At 43.0% G+C, this 15,288-nt stretch overlaps 1 protein-coding gene across 6 annotated transcripts in view; it reads right to left on the bottom strand.

Moving 5' to 3' along the window:
- The window catches only part of ANO1 (anoctamin 1), a 77,759-nt gene that overhangs the window by 28,529 nt on the left and 33,942 nt on the right, over nucleotides 1-15,288 (bottom strand). For 3 of the 6 annotated variants that reach the window (XM_027457954.3, XM_072038983.1, XM_027457950.3), the window contains exons 2-9: nucleotides 14,689-14,867; nucleotides 11,244-11,570; nucleotides 9,154-9,252; nucleotides 7,906-8,057; nucleotides 6,568-6,622; nucleotides 4,140-4,191; nucleotides 1,564-1,629; nucleotides 1,008-1,063 (exon numbers count right to left, since the gene is read on the bottom strand). In XM_027457954.3, coding sequence (XP_027313755.1) covers nucleotides 1,008-1,063; nucleotides 1,564-1,629; nucleotides 4,140-4,191; nucleotides 6,568-6,622; nucleotides 7,906-8,057; nucleotides 9,154-9,252; nucleotides 11,244-11,570; nucleotides 14,689-14,796 — 915 coding nt within the window. In that variant the 5' untranslated portion in view covers nucleotides 14,797-14,867. The remainder of the gene's footprint in view (nucleotides 1-1,007; nucleotides 1,064-1,563; nucleotides 1,630-4,139; nucleotides 4,192-6,567; nucleotides 6,623-7,905; nucleotides 8,058-9,153; nucleotides 9,253-11,243; nucleotides 11,571-14,688; nucleotides 14,868-15,288) is intronic. The other 3 variants (XM_072038984.1, XM_072038985.1, XM_027457952.3) reach the window with 1 other exon arrangement.

Here is a 15,288-nt window from a genome sequence, read left to right as displayed (position 1 = left end):
GGCACGCTTCATCTGCACATTCCCCATGGGGAAATCTGCACTGGGCTCAGTACTCTCTGGATGCTTACACAGCCAGCACATCACAAGCAGTATTTCTGCAATGTCCCCTTGACATCTGCCAGGCCTTTTTTGCAAGGCTGTGTGTTTGTCAGTTCTAGCTGTGCTGTGAACCCCCCAAGTTAAGGTGACACCAGCACCCAGCTGTTGCATGCCTGCCACTCAGGGAATCACAGGATGGCTGAGCTTGGCAGGGACCTCTGGGGGTCACTGGTCTAAGTCCCCTGCTCAAGCAGGGACACCCAGAGCAGGGTGCCCAGGACCATGTCCAGGTGGCTTTTGAAGATCTCCAAGGAGGAGATGCCACCACCTCTCTGAACAACCTGTGCAACTGCTCTGTCACCCACAGAGCATAGCAGTGCTCCCTGGTGCTCAGACAGAACCTCCTGTGTCCCATTTTGTGCCCGCTGCCTCCGGTCCTGGCACTGGGCACTGCTGAAAAGAGCCTGGTTCTGCCTTCTTTGCACCCTTCCTTCAGGTATTTATAGACATTGATAAGATCCCCCTGTACCTTTTCCTCTCCAGGCTGAACAGTCCCAGCTCTCCCAGCCTCTCCTGAGGGGAATGCCAGGGAGGTTTAGATATGGGAGTGAGCCCCTTGGTGCCCCAGGAATACATATGCATCTCAGCAATGATGCCAGAGACCTCGGGAGCAGGCCAGAAAGTAACAGAACCATTCCATTTCCCAAGCCACCAAAGCAACTCCTCTAATATCATTTTAAGACATCATCTATGATCATCAAAAGTAAGACAGAGGCAGAGAATTCATTAAAAGCGACCACAGTGAAGGAAGCAACCTGCAGAGGTTACTAGAGTCATCCATCCTACAAGCAAGCAGGAAGTCAGGGTCCTGAGCACCATTGTTTGGGATGATGCCATTAATACATAACACAATAAGGACTATTTGTGTCAGACAGTAGACATGTAAAATATATTCCAAGATCACTTACATCATGCAAAGGATATGCGGCACTGTAAACTCCATTGGCAAGCAGGCTGGTGATCCCTTGAAAAATAAAGACATAATAGTTATTTACAATTTCAAGGCCAGACAGTCTCACTTCATCATCCTTCCTGGAGGTTTCCCTCAAAATAACAGTCATCTGCTCAGATAATGATTTTTCTGTCATCTCATTCCTTTTCATGTACTTTCATTTTTAATCATATAGGTTATTAAACATAACTCATTTTATGAAACGGAAAACTGCAGAGAGCAAGAAGAAGTCATATATATATTTGAGAATCAAGAATTAGAAGCCAATGACTTGAAATTAGTCATTATAATAAACCGCATTTTCTGAAAAGTCAGTTTGATTTAAGGGCAAGCCTGCAGATTTGAAAGTGTGTAGCAGAAGGCTCGATCACAAGAAGAATACAACTGGAATTGATGGCATACGGGAACACGCATACGCACTTGCCATACACACAGAGTTTTGAATTTAGATTTCAGATTGATTAGAGAAATTGTAGGGAAAGCCTTTGCAAAGACCTTGGCGTAATACTTACCATATTTACCACATTTTCGTCTTTTATTTAAAAGGGTAGTTTCCTTCTTTCTTCCCTCTCCTTTCCCTGTTTACACATCCGTTTATTAGTTACATGCATGAGCCTGAAAGCAGTTAATGCTTCATCTACACACCATATGTGGCACGTGGGACTCTAAGGTCCTGCTCCGCTCCTTCACCAGAGCCAGAGCACAACAGCGACAGAAGGATGGGAGAAGGCACGGGGCCAAGGGCACGTCCATGGTGCACCTCTCCCAGAAGTCGCCTGGCCAGACCTGGACCTCTGAGGGCTGTAGGGCACAGCCTCTCACAAGCTGCTGCCTCTGCTGGCATTCATATAGCTACTCCCAGTGATGGAGCAGGACCCGCGTCTGAATGCGTTATCTGTGAAGATAGGTTGGTCATCCGACTAACTGGTTTGGAGTATGGAGTCACAGCCTGTTCAGGTCAGTCAGTGCAAAGCCAAGCAGTTCTCTTTGTGCAAGGCTAACTAAAAAGAAAATCTGGCATTGTGGAGAATTTCAAAGGACTTCAAACAAAGAAAAATGATGTGCTACAGTTTGCTCCATGCTGCTTGTCTGTTCATTGCTACCACGAGTGTGGGGCAGTGAGCATGAACCAGGAAGCAGATCACTGCAGGTTCAGGAAACATTTTCAATTGTTCTTGAAAGAAGAATTTTTCAAGCTCACTAATATTTTCATATTCACTCATATTTTTACTGAGCACCTGCTGCAGGAACTGCTCCAGCAGTGCTCGGTATGCTGTATCATTATTTTTTCAAAGTGCTATTTAAGATTATACAGTGCTATGAATTTTCTGCAAATATCTCCACGCTTCTGGCAGAAACAACTAGGGAACAGATGAGTTATCCTTCCAAGGCTGTGCTACCAAATAGCTACACAATATACTTCAACATATCAGCATTTAGCAACTATGATACGTTCACATTTTCACAAATTTGCAAAATAAATAACAAAGACTGCAGTGTTTGCTGTGCTGCTGCCTTTTTCCTGCTGGACAGAAGTGTTGCAGCATTATCTGTGTTTGCTCAAATCCATTTGCAACCTTTGCTGGGTTGTAACCCAGCATTCCAGTGCTGTAACACAAAGGACCTGATTGAGTTATGCTGATTATACCCTCGGACATGCCAGGCTAATGACATTTTTATTAGGTATACTTTGTGACCTTGCCAGTCTATGGAAGAAGAACAATCCAGGAATCCTAACACTTTACCTTCCTCTGCCTTTTCAAACCATCTCTAATTTGTTTCCCATTTTTGGACCCCCCAAAAAATAAAAAAAAAAAAAAAAAGGAAAAAAAATCAAGTGAGCAACCAACTCTAAGGCAAGAATTCAAACTGAGCTATATGATCTTCCCCTTTCAAGAGTGCAAAAACATAATTTCCAACAAAAATGATCTGACATCAGACTCAAAAAAGAGTCCTGAAAGTCACAGATGAATTTGGATTTCCCATGCTAAAGGGAAACAGAACTTCTGTTAATATTGGCTGAACACCAAGTAAATTTAGTGTATATAAGGACTCAACAATTGTACATTGTATGTTCTCACTTCAACAGAAAAGTCAAAGCAGGGAAATCATTTCTGGCATAATTATTCTTCTATTATTTGATGGACTTCTAAATGGCTGATGGGTCAACATTGAACAGAACTACCTGTAATTCAAGTTCTCGTTGTTTTACTTAACTGCTTATAGACAAATAAATGTTATAACAGATTCCAACAGTTATCAAACACCTTCTCCCATGTTCATGCATTTTTCTTATCCACATATGTTTCTTTTGGTCATCTGAAGGAATTCAGCCTTCCACCTTATATAACTTGGTGTACCAACCACTTCTTACCTTTGGTCCCCCAGTCAAGTATAAACCTCTGCCTCACAATATTTGAATTCGTATTTACCTGTATTAGGAATTTAGTTCTTAGAACACCATCCCTAGGGCTGAAATCCTAAAACCACTGGTTGTGGCAGAATAAACTTCATCTGCAGCGGCTGTTTTGAGGACCAAGGGAAGGGTCAGCTTCCAGTGCACACCACAGCCGTTGGCCATGGGATTAATCTTCCACTTATGACAGTGCTTTGGGCCGTCACCAGTTAAGAGCATTTCACTCAAGTCATTGAAAAGCCATCCCACCATAAAAATTTGAGGTCACCACTTAAAAGGGAGCAGAGCAGCCCACAGACTCTCACAGCAGTTTTGGAAGTGCACAGTAATACTCTCATCCACTGGCGAGAGTGAAAAACTGAACCAATGCAGAGCACATGTTCCCATGGCATCAGATCATCTTCCATCCCTGCCATAAAGAACATAACTAACATCTGTAGGGGCCATATGGTCACCTATCATTTAATTTATAATTGAATCTATATATTCACATTTGAAAAAAATATGAATAGCTACATTAATTACATTAAATTTCCAAATAAAATAATTATATCTATATACATCAAATCAGAGAGCAGAGGAAAAACCTAAATGCCACATCCAGTTACAGCATGCAATTATTTTCAATACCTGAAAATGATATCGATCTTAAACCTAAATAAAATTCCTTACCCATGCTATATTTTGCTTTGGTACATGTCGTTCTTTTCAATATTTCATAAACCTACAGAAGCAAAGTAAAAGAAAGGAAAGGGTTACTTTGGATATGGCCAGCGAAAAGCATAATCTTTCTGTGCACAGCTCAAACATAAGTATTGGCAAAACCGAGATGCTGATGAGGTCACCATTCTGTAATAAAAGTGGTGGCATTGAGGACAGCAGAGTTAAAGATTTCCTTACACAGCTACATGTACAAGAGATGAGGGCTGAGCTCGCTAGCCAGTTACTATGACTGCTGTTGGTTTGAGGTGAAGTGAATCACATTTAAGCACTTCTGCCACAGAACAGCTGTTCCCCCTCATGTTGACCACCTTCCCTTACCGCCCGCGCTGCACCTGGCTGTGCCCTCGCTGCCCACCCTCCGGCCCCGTGGTGCTTGCACGGCACGCGGCAGCTTATCAGAAACCAGGCCAAACAAAACAGCTTGACCTTAAAACTTCAGATCTTGGTGGCAAAACAGGTGTATTTGCTTTACAATTTATTTTCATTTATTGTTAAATAACCTTTGCACGTTGGCGCGAGGCCGGGACGGCAGCGGAGGGCAAACTCGGACTTTTCAGCAGGAGCAGAGGCATATCCTGCCCACTGCCTGACCTGCCTGGGGACCCGTGGCCACTGTCCCAGGGATGTCCAGGGCTCAGGAGGGGCAAGCAACACAGCCACTGCCTGCCATGGAGGTTTATGGAGGGCACATGAGGCTGCTCCTCTGCCCGGTGCTGTCTTTCAGCTCCGGCCAGCTGAAGGGCTGTCACAGAGAGACTGCCAGTTATATAACATAGTTTTTATTTTATTTTATTTTAGTAAGTAAAAGGTCCTTGGCTTAGTTTCTATTCATCAAAACCTCACAGGGAGTGACTGGATTCCTGTTCATTTTGCAGTAGGCGGGAGGGTCAATATTTGCACTGTGGTTTAAAAATACATATGGGAAAGGCAGCAGGGAACTTTAAGAAACAAGAATACAAAGAGAAATGCATGCAGGATAAGATGATGCCGGGCACTGCTCAATATGTCTTTTATTACCAGGTTATTTGCAGGGATTTCAACCAAAGCAACATACTATCAGCATTATTGTTATATGCCCAGCGTTTCTTGAGTGGTTTTAAAAAAAACATCCCATCCTCCTCTTCCTCCCAGCCTCTGACATTAGCTTTGCTTGCTTCAGCCCATTGCCGCGTTAGCCACCAAGGCTGACCCTCTGGCTCACCTTGTTCTACAGGGTCATTTTGGCTGTCTGCCTTTCTCAGGCATTTTTGTCATGAATTTTAACTCTTCACCTGCTCCCTTAAGTTTCTTACCTGAACCTACAAGGTTTTTTTTTTTTAACTCTATGCGTAAACACACCAAGAAAGTCTGAAAACAAAAACTATGTATTTTTCTCCCCAATCTCAAATGAAATGGGTTTTTGCAAATAAAATTTGATTATCATATTTTCCTTTCCATTTCTGTGTTGCTGCATCTGCCTGCCTTGGTCAGACTCCCCAAGCCCTCACAACCTGTGCTCAGATAAATCTCTGCACACCAGGCTGCAGGGGCACTGAATCCCAGGGGACTGCACACTGGAATTTCATGGTAGAAAGGGAAAGTCACATATCTTACGCCCCTTATCACAGCAGCAATAAAGGACAGCTATAACGTGATATAAGCTCTTTTCAAAACCACTTGGCATCCAAAAGGCTAACGTTAAATACAAGATAAAAGCATGCTTATGGTCACATTCCAGTGGGCAGATTAGCAGCCCTGAAAGGGGGCAAGGAGTCTGCACTGTACTTTGAAGAAGTGCTGCAGCAAATGCTGCATGGCACGGTCCTTCTGACTGCCCTGGATACCGTGTGGACTTTCCATTTAAATTCCCCTTCTGTGGCTATAGAGGAGACTGCACCTTCTCCCCTTTCTATTTTATGTTCTATGAGTCACAAGGAAATACTCGGATGTAGCTTGCACTATCTTATTCCTGCATTAGGCTTCATTTCCATAAGGGATCTACAGAAACTTGTACAGTTACAGCACAAAAATGTATGGTTAGGGAAAGGGAAATGAGACACAGAGGTCCAGGTGGCTAACCAGTGGCAGAGTCTAAATCTGTCGCTTTCTGGTTATATGGCTACTAGGAAACCATGTCCTGCATTCACCTTGAACCAAAAAGAAGATCCAAATTACTGTCTAAAGGTAGCAACCTGTTAGCATCAAATGCTATTCATCATACAAGCTAAAGCTGGAAATGCTTAATTTATTGGTTAAATAATTGATGTCACAGGCGTTCCCTGGCATTTGGTACAGACAGACAGACTTGCAGTAGGCTTTGCCCCAAAGCTGGCAAAGGGGCTCTTAACACCAGGACCGAGGCACTATCCACCATAAATTATTTACATACAGTACTTACTATAGTACTTCTTGTTTTGCTGTCAAAGAAGGAATCTCTGTCAGACAAATCAAATCTGTTAAAAGATTAGAAGGAAGCCCATTAGTTAAAAAAAAAAAAGCCAGTAATTTCCTGTTCTTGCTGACCCCTTCAATATTATATTTTCTCCTGGGGATCTCTCATAGCTAACATTAAAGAATAGCTTGTAGAAACCTCATTAAAAGAAAGTCAAACATAACTCTCACATTTTAGAGAGGCTGTTATATGTTTCACTCATTTTATATATTTATAGGTTTTTACACACACACACACATGAAAGGCTGTTGATGCTCATCAAAGTTGAATTCCTGCCCACTACTGGTCTAGGGTTTCTCCTAATAATTTACATTTGGGCTGAACCTGCAAAGCCCTAAGAGCACTCTGTGCTCCCTTATTCAGCAAATACCCAGATGGCCTCACTGAAAAAAATCACCATTGCAAGCAGTGTAAGGCACTTTCAAACACAAGCTAAGTACCATCTTTTGGGCTTTCTCTGAGCCATGGGGCTCCTTTTCTGTAGGAACATCCCACGTGCAATACCTGTATAAATACAGTTCCTGCAAGTCTGATCTGTGACATCAAATGTCACATACATTGACTAGCCCCACCATCAGGTATGTGAATCTAATACAGAACTCCATTAGTGTTCTGCATCTCTTTATTAAACACGAAAATATACATATCTAGAGTGAAGAAATCCTGCTCTAGGACTGGTATTTGTTCCAGCTGGCACACACATAAACATGGTCTTCAAAGCTTCTCCTCTGGGATGCTGGCCAAGGAAGAGCAGCAGCAAAGCAATCCAGGGCAGCCAAAACTTAAGCTGGGCCCCACCTTGCGATTTTTTCCTCCACCCACGTCTACAGCTGTTCTTACCAATCTAAAACCGAAGGCAGAGCTGCCACTGGCTTCATACCATCTACAAGTCAAGACCTGGTTTGCAGTACATGAGTGAGCTGCCCGTACCAGATGAATGGAGTTACCCTTACTGTTATCAACCCATATCTCTGTCCAGAAATTTTACTGCGCATTTTATTTTAAACGGAAAAAGACTACTGTAAACCACACTAAGTTTTGTTTGGCAGTCTAAAAGTTTAAGTATATGCTTATATAGATATGTAACATATATCTTAACAAGAGTTAAAATGCACAGGGATTGCACACAGAAAAAAAAAAAAAAGTAAATTTACTGCAGGATGGAAATGTTTTTACAGTAATCACTAACAAAGCATCGGCATTTGTTTTCTTTTCACCTTTCCAGATGCTATCAGAAAAACCCAAACCTGCTGGCATGGCTGCTGGCCCCACATGGTCACTTACAAGTGCTGCTTCTCCCTGGAGAAGGGGTAAGAGAGGCGCTTCACTGTCTGCGGCTTGTGTTCGGCCACTTTGGGCTGGATGGGCTCTGTTATCTTCTGGATTACAGAGTTGATCTTTTTCAGAAGCCCATGGGTCTGATTGATCTGATACATCTGCAGGGGCAAACAAAGACAATAAAATGTCATCGCTTTCTGGTTATCCATAGAGAGACTGAACTGTAAAAAATGAATTTTTTCATAATTACATCTGCCTAAACTATTGAGGGGCACAGCTTAGTTTCTTGAAAACATCTAAGAACACATAGATAGATGGAAAAGTCAAAGCAAGGCAAGAAGAGGAAGCAATATCCTGCAGCTTCCAAGACTCCCCACCTTCTTTATAAATGAAGAATATTCAAGATACTTTGCTTCCGCAACAGTGAAGTCACTAAGTCCATTGCAGTTCTCTTTTGATTTGATTATGCTTCTGACTAAAACTGGTGGTAAGTGAGGCAATAATGGGGATTAATAAAAAATCCAAACCAAATGTGTAGTTTTAGTTTTGTACTAAGTGATGCTGAGCTTTGAGACTGTCTCTTGTTCCATTACAGACTTTCCGCTGCAGTCTGCGACATGCACTTAGTATGTTTAAATATTAATCTATCTCTAAGCTATGCGCACTGACCAGGTAGCTATCTATCATGGGTGATTTAGAACTTAGCTCATAATGAAAATACACCATGATATCTCTAATGATATTTCAATTATTCTGAGAGGTAATTTATTTTGTGGTAGAGTAGTCCCAACTCCTGCAAACATGACTGATGATGTGTAAGTAGTCACCTAAACCCAGCGAGACTGCTGCACACAGAGTATTACATTCACTTTTTAGCAGCCCATCCCTTCAGGTGAGAAAGAAAACTCCAAGTAAGTTTCATTATCAATTGCAACCTCTTTTAAAACACACTGAGATGATGAGACTCTGTGAGATCACTCACATCGTACACGGATAAAGGCAGGAGATAGGAATTTGTGATTTCCATTCCTCCTTCCATTTATTCTTTCTGTTGTCCTAAGCAAGAAAGTTCATGACTCTTGCTTTTCCTGTCAAATGCAAGGGGAATACCAGCCTCTTTGCCGGGCTGTGCAGATTAAACTATTTTAAAAATGCTTGTGGGAAGAGAAGTCTACATTTATAAGGTGCACAAAGATGAGAATGTGTTTAAACCATGCCTTCTTGGGGGGAAGGAAAAAGAAAAATGGGGCTTACCTTCTTTGTGGGCATCTTGAGCTTAAGAAACTCTGCCTCTCGACACAATACATTCCACGGTGCATGTATTTTTACAAATCCAACCCCATGGATTTTCGTCTTTAAAAAAAAGCAAGAGAAAAGGTTACCATTGAGAGGAAATTAAATACTTTTCCCCTTGTGTTTCATCCACATTTAAGGAACAGTCCATTACAGCCAACACTGTAAACCTCATTTGTTTGAGACGACCAGTTTCTAACAACAGGACAATCACTGGGCACCTCTCTGTGCGGAGCCGATATAAAACGTGACTCAGAAATGCTATTGTCTTCTAGAACAATCACCACTAGGTTAAACAGATAAGAAGATAAAAACTGTTTGGGAAATAAAAGCTAATGACTATGACACAAATACAGACTAAGCCAGTTAAATTTGATTCACAGGCACCCAGCCAAATGCTACAATTTCTTGAGTGTGTTGTAATGTAATGGTCACAGCTTCAGCACGAAAAGAGAGCAGAGGCTGCAGATGCAGACATCAACATCTATGTTAAAACACCAACCGTTTTAATTAGGAAAATTGGTTGGAAAAATTGACCACCACCACCAACAGAAGTACCAGGGATGACACTAGCAGTACATGTGGATCCCAGCTGTTACCCCAGCTGTGGTTTGCTCTTGCCCATCCCTGCATCCACAGGTGCCTGCCAGTCCCACCAAAGAAACCACCTCCAAGACCCTGGACAAATGATGTCAAACCAGCAGGGGAGAAGAGAAAGAAACATTAATGAATCTTTCTAATGCTGCTGCTTTGCTTTTTTTTCAGGCAGTTTTAACAGCTGGCTTTCACACAGCTATATTCCCTACCTGCCTTCTAGAAATCCATTAATTACTCAGAGGGCATAACTAACTGCCAGCCTTCTAATTAGGCATCGCTTCCAAACCATCCTTGAATTTATTTCACAGAAGAGCATTTAAGTGACATAATAAACATCATCTGTGAACAAAACCCTTGTTCTTTTTGCAGTTAGTAAGGCCACCTACACAACTCCCAGGCATTCGTCAAGCTCTGGTGACTGCAGGTTTTCCCCTTCTCTGATGTGCTGGATATGGAAGCTGCTGTAAATCCCCTTCCCTTTCATCTCTATATGTTTCTGATCTGATACCTTGTACCAAGAGATACATGCTCTCCTTCTTCGTGGTGCCCTGGCTTGAATGCCAAGCCTTCTGCTTTGTTTGAAATCATATTACATGTCATGGGAGGGGACCTCCCAGCCCACTTAGGATTTTCAGTATCTAGGACTTGGCACAGGCAGGTTTCCAGTTCACTACAACAACCTGACAGAAAGCAATCTGTATTTTCACCTGAGGATGGAGAAAAGGAAGATTTGTCATGCTGTGCCATCACCCTTCCCTAGAATTTGTGAATTGCATGTGGCAGGTTTATTTATTTATTTAACACTCTGACCACAGGTCTAACTGCTTAACCTCAGTTTTTACATCCTGTGAATAAAACCAACATGAACGTTCACCCTCCCTCACAGGAATTTCAGGCTTATTGGTTGGATCAGTTAATTGTAATAGCTTTCTTTGAAATTAATATGGCTGTGGCTATTTCTACTAATCACACACTGGCAGTGCTTCAAACACATGATTTTTTTATGTAGTCTAATGGTCTTTTAATAGAATATGCTGTTTTCAGAGTACAGGTGAAAGGCATTACAAGCTGTACCGTTCACAGCTGAGAATGGAAAGAGCAAGACTGTAACATGGAGCCACGTGCTAGAACCAGAGCATTTACCAGAACTCCCCGCACAAATGTGATTCTCCTGAAGGCTGAAGGTGTAAAAATTTCACTGTCTGCATCAGATATTTCTCATCAGAACCAGAATTACCAGAGGATCCAACGCATGGCACACTGTCAACCCACCAACCACTGATTAGCGTTTACAGACACCTAAGCCTCGCCTCTAGCTATGGTAACACATCCATAAGCTATGTGGCAATAAAGCACACGCCACAGCGAGCGCTGCCCAAGGCAAGCTCAGCACCTCCCTGGACTCGACCACCAGTCATGCTCCTTATCTTTACGCATCTGACGCAGCTCCTTACATCCTCATCATGTTCCAGTTCCAGGCCAGCCTCCACAAGGTTTCCCTCATACTCCTCCCTCCGAAATCTCTTGTCGTCTTCATGGGAATCTGCAGGGGGTTCGCTCTCCCCCATCTCCAGCTGCACGCTCTTCCCAGGAAGCGGGTGATCCTGCTTGGTGCTTCGCGCACTCGTGTCATTGTGGTGAGTTCTCCTGGCGAGTGCCCTCCCGGATGAGGACTTCTTGTAGTGATAAACTAGGATGTAATCCACCTTTCTCTTGCCATCTCTGAAGTAAAGTCCGTATTTGCAGTCAGCATCTGGATTTTTGGATAGGGAGTTCAACAGCTAGAAGTAGGGAAAGGGGGTGTGGAGAGAAGGAGAGGAGAGGAATAATCATCAGAGAGTTGACATGGGCACTAAGCAGACCACATCCTCATATCAAGCACCCTTCCTAGCTGCCCAGAGCACGCAAGGACTTAACTTCAAACAGCAAGCCCATAGGAGGAGCCCCCACATGCTACTTACACAAAACAATTTTGCAAGTTAACACTTGCAATTTTCCTGATAGCCAGCTGGGATTTCATTGGCCAGAAATAAATAGATAAAATGACTGGGATTTAATCTAATTCCCAGCATGCTCATAATTTAGCTACTGGGTGGATTTGGTTGTCTCCGTTGAGGGTTAATTGCCACTAAGATCATCTGTCCTTTTCCACCCAGGACATCTGTGTTTCGGTTCTGACAAACAGATTAATATCATGTGCAAACACTTCTCACTTCTCTTATCTATCTCTGTGAGTTTGTATCATCTGAGAAAGAGATCATCCCAGATACAGACTGAAGGGAGCCAGCTGGTCGCCAGGCACAGCCAACAATGCACGTGGACTGCAGCCAGGGAAGCGAGTTCGTTGTGACCAAGTTCATCACCTTTCTCCACGCTTATAAAACCCATGCCACTTTGCAGTCCGCGGGTGGCAAAGGCTTTATTCCTGCTCTGAATTAATACTGTGCAAATTTGCTCTGCAGTGGTGCGGGACGCCAGAAATCTAAGTCTCAAAACACAACCCCATTTTCAGGTATTTTTCTGAAATTTGCACCAGACAACTGTAGAAACATACCAAAGTACTAACAATTATTAATTTCTGCTTGCAACAGCATAATGCTCATGCATAATTCTACCCTTGGATCATTTAAAAAGTGAAAACACAATTGCCATGTATTTTTACAAAAAACACTAATCACAGGAGTGGCTTTCCAAGGACCAGGGACATTTTCAAGCTCCTAATTTTACAGGAGAGCATTAACCCTCATGCAGGGAAAGGACTCCTGCTCCAAATGACAGCAATCAGCTCTCAGTTGCAAATTATACTGGTCAAAATCTGCTTGGGATGTGCACTCCTTTTGCTTATTTCATAATCTGTGAATGTAACAGATCTGCAACCAATTATCTTCAAGGCAACCAATTATCTTTAAGGCCAACTTCTAAGCCACAGACAAAAAGAGCAGCCTGTGAGCTCATCACAGCCAACACACCTGAAACTTCATCCAAACAGCCACTTACTTGGCAGATCCCACATACTCATTGAAGGGACTGAGCTGTGGAGGGCTGATCGATGTTATTCTGCCACTCGACCCCAGCTGCGTGGAAAAGCTGCCTGTGTTTGTGCCACATCAAGACACTGCTGTTTAGTTCTTAAACATAACTGCAGTACAGATCACTAATCACTATTGTTTTCTGATTGCTTCATGATTAATGACATGCACGCATTAATCCAGATTATTTTTTTTAAAGCAAGCTGAGTGTTTGTGGCCAGCAACTCAGGTATGCAATCTTCTATAGGAACAGAATAGTAAGAAATATAAACTAACTATGTTTTCAGGATAGTCTCTTCAAAATATCATTGCTGTAAACAAGATAAAGGAGCACTGGGTTTTCTTTCAAGATAACTAATTGTATTACTTTTTAAAGATTTCTTGATTGTATCAATTAACTAAACATCACTTACTGAAAAATTGGGCTGAGCCCATAGATGTCCAGGTAAATGCAGGAAGATAAAATGAGGAAAAGACTCAGACCTCAAGCACTTCCTACCCTCACTGGCCTGACATTTTTGGGGACAGCCAGCAGCAATCTGTCCGCCTGTCTGGGGAGGAATAAATACAGGAGAGAGGCAGGACTGGAGGTGGCTCCTGAAGGTGACAGCAGTGAATGTGCTGGGTGTTTCTGGCTGCTTAGGGCAGTACAGACTGCTCAGCACACCCTGCCCACTGTTCCTTGTGCCCTGGAGTGCCCTTCTGGTGGAGGCTGAGGAAAGTGGCACTGAAAATGACGATTTCACTAGTTTCTTTTTGCCACCACCACCAGGAAGGGATCAGGCCACGGTGCAGAATCTGAATGAGCTGCTTCCCATTTCTTCAAACTTTGTTGTTGAAAAGCTGACCCTCCTGGGGATTCGCTGGTAGTATGGGTGAGCCTGCTGCATTGTGGATACGAATGCCTCAATACATTTACTAATGAAAAGAACAGTTACCTCACACTACAAAAGGGATGCACCCAAAGGAGCCTGTTGGTCCTCATTTAAAGAAATAAATAGAGCCTTTTAAGGATGTGGTCTTAATGCTGAAAAGCACTCAGGAGGCCACATCCTTTCTTGCAGTGCTGCTGCACTGAAGGAGAGAGATGCATTGGCCAAGACCATGCATGGCCCGTGTGCATCTGGTTCCAAGCGAGGTACAGAAAGGGCATCTCAGTTTTAAACCAGCAGAAGGGGTATGTGTGCCTTGACACAATTATTCTACCACACTAAACCCTAATTAAGCACAAGCACAATGAATCAAGCATTGCTTTTTATGGTGCACCTTTCTCCAGCAAGATCTGTTGTATAGCTCACTCCACCTCAATTTCTTCACCTGAATAAACCCATTTTTGTGCATTTATGACATAGCCAACTCCTAATCCTATTATGTATTCATGTTACTAACTTCCTTTAAAACTGCTGATAAAGATATAAAGAATTTAACTAAGGCACAATTAAGGACACTAGAAACCCGTCCAATGGAAAAACCTCTGTTGCGTGCTACAGACTATTTGTTTAGGGTTACTGCTACTAACAATAGCTTTTCAACGCAGTTTTAGGCACTTTTTTGTTCTGCTCAATACAGGCAAAGAGATTTAAAGGTTACCACAGCCTTAGTGCCAGATTACTTACTCTGAGAATAACCAACCCCTTTTTAGGCTACAGGTTAAAAAAAGGATCCCTTGCTTCCCTTCTTCAGCCCACACACCAAAGTACAAACCCCACCACATCAGCATGTGCTGTGGCTGACAGTAATCCTCCTCAAAACCTCAGAAAGGAGAGGGAGAAACCTGCAGAGCCTCCAGGGAAAGGAAACACTTGGAAATAAGGTAAAGAGTAAAGAGCAGCATGCCAGCTGTTACACTTTTGGCAAGTCCTCTACTCACTGTACTTTCGTGCTGGTCATATCCTATATCCTCAATAGCTCGGATGTTGATGATGTGAATCCCCTTCTCCTCAGCAGGTAGGCAGGAGTATTTCTTGTTCACCCTCATTCCTGTCTCGTCTGGAGCCTCGCTGAGGTCGTCTGGCAGAAAATCCACCCCATGAAACTCACTGTCTCCGTCTGCAAGGAAAAGGAACAACTTCATCAAGACTCTTTAATCCCAACACTTGCTCCTCCCAGAGCCACCCAAGCTGAAACGTATCCTGTTCCTGCCCTTGTCTGCCAATGAGCCTCCATGCGGGGCTCCCACCCCTTACCTCCGTCTCAACGAGCCCACAGCCCTGAGCCCTACCTCCTCCTCCTCAGCAGGAGTGCTCCCCCTACACCTATGCCACAGTGCTGTCCCATGATTAGGTTACCACGCAGCCTCTTTGACTCGCTAAGATTTGATTTTCTCTCTTGGCAAGAGAGTGAAAAAGGGGGAAAAAGAAAAGTAGTCTGAGAATCAGCTGGTGAATAAGGGAGCATGCTGTTTTCCCCCTTTTACAGTATGCATGTTCTCGTTCAATATGCAACTTCACTTGTTTATGCTGAAAAAGTA

This window comes from Anas platyrhynchos, chromosome 5 (assembly GCF_047663525.1).
Source record: "Anas platyrhynchos isolate ZD024472 breed Pekin duck chromosome 5, IASCAAS_PekinDuck_T2T, whole genome shotgun sequence".
NCBI classification, from domain to species: domain Eukaryota; kingdom Metazoa; phylum Chordata; class Aves; order Anseriformes; family Anatidae; genus Anas; species Anas platyrhynchos.
This window is presented reverse-complemented; position numbering and strand designations above follow the sequence as displayed.